The 12,428-nt window shown below is 45.4% G+C and overlaps 1 protein-coding gene across 1 annotated transcript in view; it reads right to left on the bottom strand.

Moving 5' to 3' along the window:
- VCP (valosin containing protein) overlaps window positions 1-12,428 on the bottom strand; it is a 103,856-nt gene that overhangs the window by 71,237 nt on the left and 20,191 nt on the right. Inside the window, exon 5 of the mRNA XM_078674682.1 lies at window positions 9,689-9,819. Coding sequence (XP_078530808.1) covers window positions 9,689-9,819 — 131 coding nt within the window. The remainder of the gene's footprint in view (window positions 1-9,688; window positions 9,820-12,428) is intronic.

The raw sequence follows: 12,428 nt of genomic DNA, 5'->3' as shown, positions 1-12,428 counted from the left end.
TAAAACGGACACACATAGAAATGCTAACAGATCGATGCACGCATACATAAGGCCTTCACCACCCACTCTCCCAGCAAACACCAACAAATATACAAGGCAACAAAGAAAAGTAAGAGATAAAGGAAAAAAACACTGTAGCATACCACGATATTAAAACAAGGTATCGCACAAGTACAAAGATTGGTGGTAGCATGCAACCAAGGCACAATATTTGCAGTAAAATATCCTGCCTCCTGACCCAAGGAGAATTTGATGTTGAGCCTCCACATATTTACCTCACCCCACATCCAGAAAGCGAGACATGTTTGTAATTTGAAAAGAGCCCCTTTCCCCAGTATAAGGGGTTCACCAACTAAAATAGAATATACAAAATGTTAATGGAAAGCACACCCAAGCAGTGTATAGCCCTCAAATGATATGGGCCAGTTTCTACCAAACAAAGCACTATTGGGCACCTGTGGTGCCCTCCATTACCATATGAAAGAACAAAAACACATGCACAGGTTGTAAGGCCTCATAGATCTTGGATATGTGAGACTTCCCACAGAAATGCATGGATGTCCTGAGAGAGGCTAATCCCTCATGAACCATTCTGCCAAGTTAAAGCTGGCTGGTTCTGGGTGACATCGTTTTACCTCTGTATTGTTATCAGGTCCTATAAGGGGGTAGTTTTATTATCCTGCCTTCTGCCATTTCCAACAGGTCCATAAACCAGATCTCTGGCTCACTATGGAGCTATCATTAATAGTGCACAGGTTGTGAATCTGCAGCTGCTTAACACTAGCATCATCAGTGGGATTAAGGAAAAGACTTACACACATTTCCCTGACCATTCTATTGATAGGGCATTGGTGGCAAAGACAAATGAGTGGGATGCTTCTGCATTTTGCATTTAAGTGCTTTGCAAATAAGTCCATTTCCCGTCTGCCCCACTCATGAAAGACAACTATTTCTTGCTATAGCTCCCACTTGTAAAAGCCACCTGCTGACTTCTACGTTTTTGGAGACTGGCAAATGTATCCCTACCAGGTTGATCGCTCCTTGTACTGCCCTTGTCCATACCTCCTGTGCTAGTTTAGACAACATGCAAGTGGAAAGCCTTCAGTGTCAGAAAAACGTTTTTTAGCTCTATAATAGTTATGAATTTTTGTGTCATCAAATTAGCCTTCACCAGGCAACTGTCCAAGATGGGGTACACTCATATTCCCGTCTTCTCAAGTGCACGGCTACCACAGCAAGACATTTCATAAACACAGTTCATCCCAAAGGGAAGCACCTTGAATTGAATTGATAATGTACAATGTCCAACACAAACCGGAGATATTTCTTGTGACTGAGAGGTAGCCTTGAGGACTATGGTTGCCAAGTAGTCGTCCTGACCCACCCGCCACACTTTTTTCTCCCAAGAGTGGGATGACTACTTGCAGCGTGGCAATCTTATTCTCTTGTTGAACATGTTCAAGAATCAAAGGTCTAGAATATGTCTGTATACGTTGGGATTCCGAAACAAGATCTGACAGTACAGTCTTGGTTGTAGCCGCATTTAGTAGGTTCCCTCTTGGTTGTATTTCTAGGGGGTATTTTACTGCTTGTTAAAAGAAAATTACCTCTTCCCTTTTGCCAGTTCTCCTTTCCGCTTTCCCGGTAGTGGTTTGTGTTGATGCTCTATGGAACAATCCTGTCGTATGACACGGAGTACCCATTTGTCTGAGGAGATTGCTCTCTACTTCATGGATCAATCCTCCTATCCGGCCCCATACTGGTATTGTGTTCCTTCAGTGATGTTGATGCTAGCCCTGTTCCCCCTCTGGAGATCTTTGAGATAAATCTCCTGACTCAAAATGGCTGTCTGGACATCAAACATGGTACTGCCCCAGTGTGGTTGTGCTCTGTGCCACAGGCTGTGGTGCATACGTGGCCTCTGGGGACAGGGCTCAATAATCCCTCTCCACCCAGCCTTTCTCTTGAACGAGGCACTGTCTCCGGAAGAACTCCATATGCTGCAAGGTTCATCCATTGATTGGTCCTTCATTTGTTAGAGCAAATTTTTCCTCGTAGCTTCAAAAAAGGCTTTTCTTTTGAAAGGCATGTTTATCATCAATGCCTGGACCCTTTACTTAAACCCGGATACCATTAGCCAGGAAAGCCTTCGGAGTGTGGTACCTGTGCATGTCTGCCTGCCAGCTGTGTCTGCTGCATCTAGTGCGGATTTCAGAAATGTATTGGTGATGGTTTTACCGAATGTAAAACTGCCTTTGCCCATTAGGAGAGGTTAGAGTAGGTCCTCCCATGGTTAGAGTAGGTCCTCCCATGGTTAGAGTAGGTCCTCCCATGGCCATCTCTGTTTAGGAGGACACTGGAGTTAGCTATACACCATTTTGGGGCAACTGGCATATCCATCTTCCAACCCAACCGCTTAGGTTTCCTTTCCTTGTCTGGTCACGGACCACTGTATGTAGGAGCACTGGCCTCCTTTCTGTCTGGGGACACTACTACAGAATCAGCTGGGATGTTTAAGTATGTAGGGTCCTGAGAGGACTGTCAATACATTTGTACTACCCTGGTTGTAATGGCATTTGAAGAGACCAGCTCCCCAAAAGGCTTACATCCCCTGATCCACGAACCTTATTAGCAAAGGAAAGTACCAATTTGTGTGTGGAGGGGAAGAGGGTTTCAAGCCAAAAACATAAATCAGTTTGTTCCTCCTGTAAGTGCACCCTAAGTATGTGCTCGCTGTTCATTCAATGACAAGTGTTGTACATGGCAATGTCATCTGGAGTTAATGGTTTCGAGTGGACTGAGTCTATGACTTCTTCTAGTGAGCAGATGTTCATTTACTACCAGCTCCCTTTTGTTGAGCTGGGTCCCATAAAAGGGATAGATCAGAACTCCTCATAGAAGACTTCTTGCTCCTCTCCTTATGATTCAGGTGTTGCAGGAGGGCCCCAGTTCCGTATTTTCCTCCTCTGGTCTTTTAGTCTTCTGTCCTTGCTGGGTTTAAGGCCTTGAAAGAGTTGTCAAACTCCTTCCTTTAAACCGCTGAGTCAACATTTCTTTTTCTAGACTTCTAGCACCGGTTGCTCTGAGTCAACAAGTCCTTCGCTACATTGCTGGGGCTTTTTTAGGAGCTTTTTTCCGCCTTGGACTTTCACAGTACCACCCTTCAAGTCAAAGTTGTCTTTATTCGATCTTCCAAGGACAGACCATAAAAGATACACAAAAGTAAAACAATAAATAAAAAAAAATGATACATTACACAGTACCATTAAAATTTTGGAGTCGAGCAAGAGTTTGAGGGTTTGTACCAGATGGTGTCCTTGTGATTGTCCAAATGGGGCTCTTGGTGTTTAAACTTCCCATTGGTGTCAAGGATGTTTTGGGGGACTAAGTCTGAGGATTTCGGTTCAGCCACGCTGCAACACAGTGGTGTTGCAGGTATGCATTTTTTATGCTCTGAATTATTTAGTGCCTTTTTCTGCAAATCCGCTCTTCCAAGATAAGAGATGCTCTTCCCATATTTTCCTTGTCACTCAACTACCTCAAGCCTCTAAGGCATGGCTAAAGTGCTGTGGACAGAAATGCTTCACAAGGCTCAAACCCTTCGGACTGAAAGTCCCTAGACAGGCAGAGAATGCAGACTTCATGACTACCCTCCTGTGAGAGTTTCTTGTGGAACTTCAGGTAAAACCTAAAGGCTGCATTTTTTTTTAATCTCTTCCCATAGGCTCCGATCCCCATTCCAGTCCTCATAATCCAACCCATGTGGTAGAGGTCTCTCATAAAAAAAAAATTTTTTAAAGGCTTTCAGTAGTTTTGGGCTCCTCTCAATTACTTCTGTTGATCCTGGGTCTTCGCTCCATGTACAGGGTTTATTTATTTATTTATTTATTCAAAGTTTTATATAGCGCGAACAAGATCCTTACAGATATCAGAGCGCTTCACATAGACAGGGTAGGGGCAGTAGGAATGAACAGAGATAATGGGAGCAGTGTAGTAGTCATTAACATGGTAATAATAATAACATACATAAAACATATCAATATACAATCAGGTAAACAAGTAATATAAGACAGCACAAGTCATTGATCCCACTACAGGGGTGTTCAGGTACACCTTGGGTGTGTGGATGGCTTATACCAGTGTTCTAGTATAGAGAGAACACTGAGTGAGGGCAACGGGAGAGTGGATCAGTAAACCAGCGTGTATCCTAGATTGGTCGGTAGACGGGAGTAGCGTAGTAGTGTCCCCATCATGTAGAAGTATAGTGCCAAAGGACAATGTGAACAATGGTACAAAGCAATGCAGAGTCTCTGATCCAGCACCTATGAGGTTCAGGAGATCTTGGCCAGAAGGATGGTTTTCACCTCTTTCTTGAAGAGTGCAGTGGAGGAGATAAGCCTGGTTTCAGGGGGGAGCGCATTCCAGATCCTGGGTGCCATTCCTGAAAAGGAGCGCTTGTATGTTTTCTCTTTCCGGAATCTACGAGGTTTCAGGAGTAGATTTTTTGTACTTCTATTGGATCTCGAACCTCCTGATATAGACAATTTTTGAGCGAGGTAGTTGGGTGCATTGTGGTGCACGGCCACGTGGGTCATAACTGCAATTTTTAGCTGTATTCTGGCTTCAAAAGGCAGCCATTTTAGAGACTTTAAGTCTGGGGATATATGCGAATGCTTTCTTGATCCAGTAATGAGTCTCGCGGCAGCGTTCAGGGAGGCTCTTAAGGGTGCGGTTGTGGATAGCGGGATTCCGCTGAGGGCCACAATTCCGTAGTCTATTCGAGGGATGACTAAAGCTTGTACAGCAGTTTGGAAGTCTTCGGCAGGGAGGAAGGGTTTAATTTTCCTCAGTGTGTCGATTTGGAAATTAGCTGCTTTTGTGGCTTTGCTAACGTGCTGCTGCATGTTGAGCTTGGCGTCGAGAGTGACGCCTAGGGATTTCGCCGAGTCCACGATTGAAGGTTGGACATGGAGTGCTGTTAGGTTATTGAGCCAGGTTTGGGTGATGGAAATTTTCGCCGGGGGTGAGATGAGTAGGAGTTTTCAGAGCATTTAGTTTGAGGTGATTATCGGCCAGCCAAGATTGAGTGTTAATAAGCGTGGAATTCAGAGGTTTGATATCTTCCGGGGATTGTAGTTTTAGGTAAAGTTGTGTGTCGTCGGCGTACATATGGAATTGGACATTGGAAGCTTGGAGCAAGGTGGCGAGCGGTTCCATGACGAGGTTGAACAGTGTGGGGGAGAGGGAGGATCCTTGTGGAACCCCTAGATCTGCAGGCACAGGTGTAGATAGCACATTGTCGATCTTGAACTTCTGAGACCGATTGTGAAGGAAGGACGAAAACCATTTGAGAACAGTTCCCGATATACCCATTCTAGTGCTTAGCAGCTCCAGCAAGTTCTCATGTTTGACCGTGTCAAATGCTGACGAGAGGTCAAGAAGGATGAGGAGGCAGGACTCATTGCGATCAAGAATTTGGAGGGCGTCATCAATTATGTGTGTCATAGCTGTTTCCATACTATGTTTCGCTCGGAAGCCTGATTGATGAGGGTTGAGGAGGTCAAATTGGTCAATGTGTTTTGTTAGTTGGAGTTGGACACATTTCTCCAGCAGTTTGGCCAGGGTGGGGATATTGGTAATGGGACGGTAATTGTTTAGGTCAGACGGATCAGCTGTAGGTTTCTTGAGAATAGGCGTTACTTGCCCCACCTTGAGGGAGTCTGGAATGAGGCCTTGTTGCAGAGAGCGGTTGACGATTTTGGTCCAGAGAGGGAGGAGCAAGGGGATGAAGTCTTTTACAGCACTAGCAGGTAGAGGGTCTGTGAGGTGATTAGAGGGCTTTAAGGTGCAGAGCAGTTTGTGTATTGCTTCTTCCGAATAGGTATCGAAGTACAGCCAAGTTGCCTTGTTTTAGGTTGAGTGTTAGCCATTCTGGTGTGGTTGGGGAATCGGCTTACATCCATGATGAGGTCATTTCTTATGTTGTCAGTCTTTAGCTTAAAGAAAGCAGAGAAGGCTTCACAGTGTGGGGTGTCGCTTGTTGTGCTGTTTGATTGTAAGGGTTGTGTCTTTGTTTGGGTCTTGATTAGTTCAAACAGCTTTCTTGGCCTGTTTTTTGCTTGGTCCAACTGGCGGCTAAAGAAGTCCGACTTTGTGCGCTTTATTTTCCTGAAGTAGGCATTTCTCTTGTTCTTAAGCCTTTTGAGGTGCAGTGCTGAAGGGTCAGATCTCCAGGTGCGCTCTGCCATTCGCATAGTACGCCTGTCGTCATTGAGTCTATCATCGAACCAGGGGTTAGAAATTTTGGTGGAGACTCTTCAGTTGCAGGGGGGCGACTTCATTGACTATTGTATTCATAGAGTCAAGGTAGTGGTCGATCAGTGATTGAACATCCGAGGCACCTGAAGGGGGATGGAGGAGATTGCCGATGTGGGGAGGCAGGGTAGAGGGATTAAGATTCTTCATGTCTCTTTTCCAAGTTTTGGATTTGATTGGTTGAGCCGGGTTAGGTTTAACTTTCTCATTGATAAAGAAGGTGATAATGTGGTGATCTGACCAATCGCAGGGTAGAATCGCCTCCAGTTGTGTAGAGTTCTCTTTGGCAATGATGAGATCGAGTATCGAGCCTTTGTCGTGTGTTGGTCTATCGCATATTTGGGTGAGGTCAAGCGCATTAAGGAGAGTTTTGAGACTATTCACCACTGTGTCTTTCTGATCGTTCCAGTGGAGATTGAAGTCACCCAGGTAGACTTGGGTGGTCTGCCGACCGGCATTGGAAGTGATCACGTCCATGAGTTGTTGGGTGAATATGAGATTGTCACCAGGCGGGTGATAGATGAGATGTAAAGCACAAACTTGTTTGCCTTCGCTGGCGATGTCGAGGCAGAGGAGTTCACAGGAGGAGAGGGAGGGGGCGGTGCCTTTAGTAACGGAGAGGTTGCTCCTAAAAATGCAAGCAATTCCCCCGCCCGTCTTGCCAGGAGATCTGTCCAGCCTAATGATGTGATAATGGGGGGGGGGGACTAGTATGTCCATAATCGGGGTAGAGGTTTCAGTAAGCCACGTCTCCGTTAGAAAGGCTAGGTCCAGATCCCTAGCTGAGACGAGATCAGCGATGTCGGAGGAGTGTCTCTGGGCTGATCTGCAGTTGAGTAGGATGCATTTGAGTTTGGGAGAGAGAAGGGTGGTCGAGCTTTCTAGTGTGAGGGGAACTTTTCTGAGGTTGTTGGGGACGGAACCTCTGTTATTGAGTGTTGGGAGCCTCAGAGGGTTTGTAAGAATTGTGGGTATGGGGATGTGTGTGTTGGATATGTGTTTTACCGGACCTGGGCCATAAGAGCGTAGGAGAGAGCATAGGTCGTGGTCCGACAATGGGTTGAGGACACGACGGGGGCGGTGGGAGTTGTTGCGAACGGGGATAGTCGGCCAGCGCGGGTGTCGTCGGAGGCGAGGGTATGTAGGGAGGGTGCGTCGTTTGTAGGGTAGAGGGATGGTGGGAGGTAGGCTGGGCTGTGAGGAGAGAAGGTCTTTGATTGCGTGGACATCTTTTTTGATTTGTAGAATATCCTCTTTGACTTGTTGGAGGGTGGATAAAGTCAGGTCGGGAGGTGCATTGGGGATAGGGTTGGTGGTGAGAGCCATTGGTGAGTGGTTGAGTAGTGCGCTGGAAAGCGGGCAGGGTATCGAGGGGGGGGGATATACTAGCATTGTTGGAAGGTTCTGCGGTGCTAATGAGTGGTATGGCATTCAAAGTGTGGGCGTGTTTGTGAGCGAGGGGTGTGGGTGAAGTAGGTGAAGCAGGCGGTGGGTGGGAGGCATAGGTAGTGACGTCAGTGGGACACGGTGCAGGAGAGTAGAAGAGTGAGTGAAGGCTGAAGACAGTGGGGGAGACGGGAGGGTAGTGAGGGCTGAGAATAGGAGGTGGGAGAGAGGGGGATGCTAAGGTAAGGGAGGCGGTGTGTTCTGTATCTTTTGTTGGGAGGGTGAGAGTGTCGTGGATGGGGGTGGGGAGGGAGAGGTGTCTGCCGTGGGGGGGGATGGGAGGGGGGGTGGATAAACTCCGAATGGTGGTGTGTTCAGATGGTGGCGTGTTGTGGGTGAGAGTTGTTGTGTCAGGTGTGAGAGACTCGAGGGTGGGAGTGGGGAGGGAGCTGGAGAGGGAGAGGGGTCTGCCGTGGGGGGGAAGGGGGGGTGGATAGACTCCGAGCGGTGGCGTGTTCAGATGGTGGCGTGTTGTGGGTGGGAGTTGTTATGTCAGGGGGGAGAGGGATGAAGGGGGTATGAGTGGGAATAAGAGGGGTCATGTTAGAGGGGAGGCTAGTATATGAGGTGGAGATATTTGTGACTGTCCTTGGGGAGTGTGGGGCGTTAACAGCAGGTGGGCCATTTACTGGGGTGCTGGGGGTAGAGGTGTTGTAGGTGGGGGCTGCGACGTCAGGGGTGATAGTGCTGGTGGAGTTCTGGGTGGGGGTCCGCAGCTTGGAAAGGTGCTCTTTGAACTTGGGGAACAGGTTTGTCTAGTAGTTCCAAGTTCTTGTCCGTGGATTGAATTAGGACAATCCCGTTATTGTAGATAGTAATGGTAGTCCTGCCAGGGAAGAGGTGGGAAGGTGTGATAGAGAGGGTTAGGCCATGAGTTGTTTTCCTGGTGGAGGAGACGGTGAGTAGGGATAGGAACGTTTTTCTCCATTGGGCTCTGCGTGAGGTGTGGAAGATGATATCAGTGTTCAGGGCTCCATTGCCCGGTGAGAAGTAGGTGTCGGCAAAGGGTGTTTCAGGGTGCGACCTCAAGAAGTTATGTTTAAAACGTTTAGTGGCTTTTTTGGTGAGAGTGGAGGGGTAGTTGATTCTAAAAGTGTGCTTGCCGTTGAGCTCCATTTTTTGTGCCAGGGTTTACTTTTGGCATAGTCTATTGTCTATTACTTTGCTTAACTGTGACCTGTCGCTTTCAATAGAGCTTCAAAACCCAAGTGTTAAAAAAAAAAAACATGAAAATGCAACCACACATTGGCGCTTCAGGGATGTCACAGGGAATAAGAAAGACAATTCTGGACGCAGCCACTAGATGGTGGAATAATGAGCACAAAATGTGAATCCAGAATAGATTCACAATGAAAAAAAATACCAATCAACTGTGTTTTATGTTATCTCCAGAAAGTGCTACTTGATAGAGGTTGCTAATTATGTAACCTGTATTTATACCATCCTGAGTTAGCCCTTCATTTGTTTTGTCCCTGGCTCACCGGAAAATAATCTTTGCCTTAAGCATCAATTGCCAAGGGAGGCCATCATAATGTATGAGATATCCATTTCTCACATTACGTGCTTAACAAACCAGAACTACTAAGACATGCTATGGCAAGCAAAGCTTGCATCAACCAAGATAAGTGGAGCAATATTAACACATTCTGGGGAATCAAACAGAGAACAGCAAACTCAGGTTTGTTTTGGTGCCTTCCACTTTATTGGTAGAGCTCCACCCCTAACTTTAATAGGCATTAGACTTACAGCAGTCAAATCTTGCTTTTAGAGCAGGGCCGTTATGAAACGCAAATTAAGCACCGCTGAGAATCACATTTACTGCACTATTCTTATTAAAGCAAAGTTGGTTTTAAGAAGAGGTCTTCGTTTTCAAACAACCCCTGAAAGTTAAGATAGGTCATTGCATCTAAGCGGGATCGTAGCTTACCTCTCGTTTGATAGGCTCCCCTTCACAATGGATCACTGTATCTGGGGCCACTATACAGTATGGGCTTGGATCAGTCTCAACAACTTTAAACTCCACTGCACGCATGCCTCCACGGACCAAGAAAATATCACCTGTTCATTAAGAAAGAAACATTTCAGGTGACTAGACTACAAAGATGACACTTGGGGATTTGAAAAGCATAGTGGTAAGCTGTATACATTCAAGATGCAGCTAATACATTAACCGGAAAAAGATGCACAATGTATTTCCAGTTCCAATCTACAGCACACGCAAATCGTTGATTACTGATTTAAGTTGGTAACCCAACAGCAAATTTAGAAAAAGAGTAATAAAATTTCCAACAAGAACACTTCTGAGAAAGGGTTTACAAAGTGTGTAACATGGACAAAATACATTAAAATTCCTAATTTGACCAAGGAAATTCGATAGTGCCCCTAGCCAAAAGGGAAACATGGCACATATGGCCTTCAACAGGAACGAGCGGTGGATGCTTTTAGGTTTCAGTGGCACTGTAAGGACAGAACATTTTTAAATCAAAACAGTAAAACTGCAGTCGATAAATCAGCAAGAATAATATATCTCTACAGTACTAGAGGGTGGCAACTGATTTTTTAATCAGTGACGATAAAGAATTTGACAGAACTGCATTATTGTCTACTAAAGCAGAGGACCCAGTAACTGTTTATATAGCACAGCTCAGCAGCCATACTGTAGGTCCGAGTGATGGCATGCACTTCAGAGACTCTGTGTTGGAACCACAAGTCACATCTGGAGCACAATGTCCAGAAGTAATGAGTGAGTAAGAATTCAGCAGCCATATTATGGACATGGTTGGGCGTCTTGGTGTGCAAGATGGGTCTATGAAGTGATAGTGGGGAACAGTGTGGTGTTATATAATGAAGTACATCAGAAGGAGTAAAGGCACCTTACTTTAAATAGGGCGCATTGCCTTCATCTGTCACCTTTAAACGGGTATCCTTACGCAGGTCTGGTCGGTGTGCCTCATTACAATGGTTTTGAGGTCCGACTCTGCAGGCTAAAAGCTTTTCTTTAATTAGAGACAGCAGAACCCAGTCCTTGTTTGGATAAAAAGTAGTGCATCTCAAGGTAAGGCAAGTGCACAGATGTCGATTTGGACATCCAAAAATCAAATCCAGTTCTATTTGCACAATTTGTTAAACCAGAAATCTATTGCTGAATCTTAGCAGCGCTAAGTTACGCATGTGCAAAGTTGGGTAACAGGTACACCTCTAATTCGGACAAGCATAATGTCAGTCTTTCCATCTCAAGTTTACTATGTGACACATACTCCCTCTTTGTCCATTTTGGAATTAAGTATCTTAAAAGCTAATTTTTACACAAAGATGTTAGGAACGAGACGCCAGCTTTAACAGAGTTTATATTTTTTGCCAGTGTTTAGATTTGCATTATTCTCCATGCAATAGGCATTCGTATGAATATTGCCACTCTAACTTCAGTGATTTGTTAACCCCTTCCACGCTGATGACGAGCTGATGACGAGCCTCCTCGCACGCTGATGACGAGCCCAGCTCGTCACGTAAAGTGCGCTTTGAAAAATCTCAGCTGACGAGCGGAATTCCGCCCGCACGCATGCGGTTAAGAAAAAACATTTATTGAGTTTGTATGGTACCATCTGGGCAGCAGCCCTGCATATACACATTGAAACCTCGGATAATTCAAGAGCACCAGATTTTGTGTACAAAATTAGAACCAGTAACAGATATGACAAAAACTTTGCGCGGACAATCCCATTACCTGTAAAATGTGGTAAATGTGTTAGAGTTGTTGTGTTGCCTGAGAGATGGTATTGAATGTGCGGTGTTGTGGCCCAGGACGTATGTGGAAACACCTACATCAGGGGGGTATGGGAGGGGAGAAAGATCTATATCCCAGTATGCTGCCCATCGAGACCATATTTTCCTGTTTTTCAAGGGACAACCTCTCGACTGGAAGATAGCAAAATCTCTGCTCCCATGCATCTATCCAGTCCGGTTTGTCATTTCCCTATTGTTGCGGGATGGGGCGGGAAGGTTCCCTTCCACAGTAGAGCAATATCATGGTTAGCTATGGTAAGGGCCAGGAATAGTAGGTGTTTATACCGTTTCCCACAATCCCATGTAATAAAAATAGCTTGGGATCGAATGGGAGGTCCCAGGAAAGCACCTCACCCAGGCAGGTCGAAACCCAACGCCAGAAGGGCTGTAGTATAGTACAGTCCCAAACTGAGTGCATAAATGTTTCCTCATCTCTACCGCAGCGTAGACATTGAGGGGGGATTGAATAACTCCCATCTTCCAGGGACTGAGTCGGGTATAATCAAGCGCTGGGATGCCTTCGGGTAGCCATGCCCTATATAAGAATCATTTCTATTCTATTCCATTTCTATTCTATAATACACTCAGTGTATGTATTTAATATTTCAGTGCTTTTTAAACTTGATTTTGTCTATATCAGTGTTCATATACTATAATGTACTAAGATTTGTTTAGCTGCTTAGGTGGTGAATACCACAACTATTTTATATTAAACTGTTGTGGTATTTGTAGAGCATGATCTCCAACGACTACCCAAACGCAAGGAACTGACATTTACACAGTTAGGACCACCAACATAAATCAAAAGACACAAATATAAAGCTGGTACATTGCAAATTACAATTACATTTTTAAAGAACGGAAAGAAAAATGTGAAGAACAAA

The sequence above is a fragment of the Lissotriton helveticus genome, chromosome 2_1 (assembly GCF_964261635.1).
Source record: "Lissotriton helveticus chromosome 2_1, aLisHel1.1, whole genome shotgun sequence".
NCBI classification, from domain to species: Eukaryota; Metazoa; Chordata; class Amphibia; order Caudata; family Salamandridae; genus Lissotriton; species Lissotriton helveticus.
This window is presented reverse-complemented; position numbering and strand designations above follow the sequence as displayed.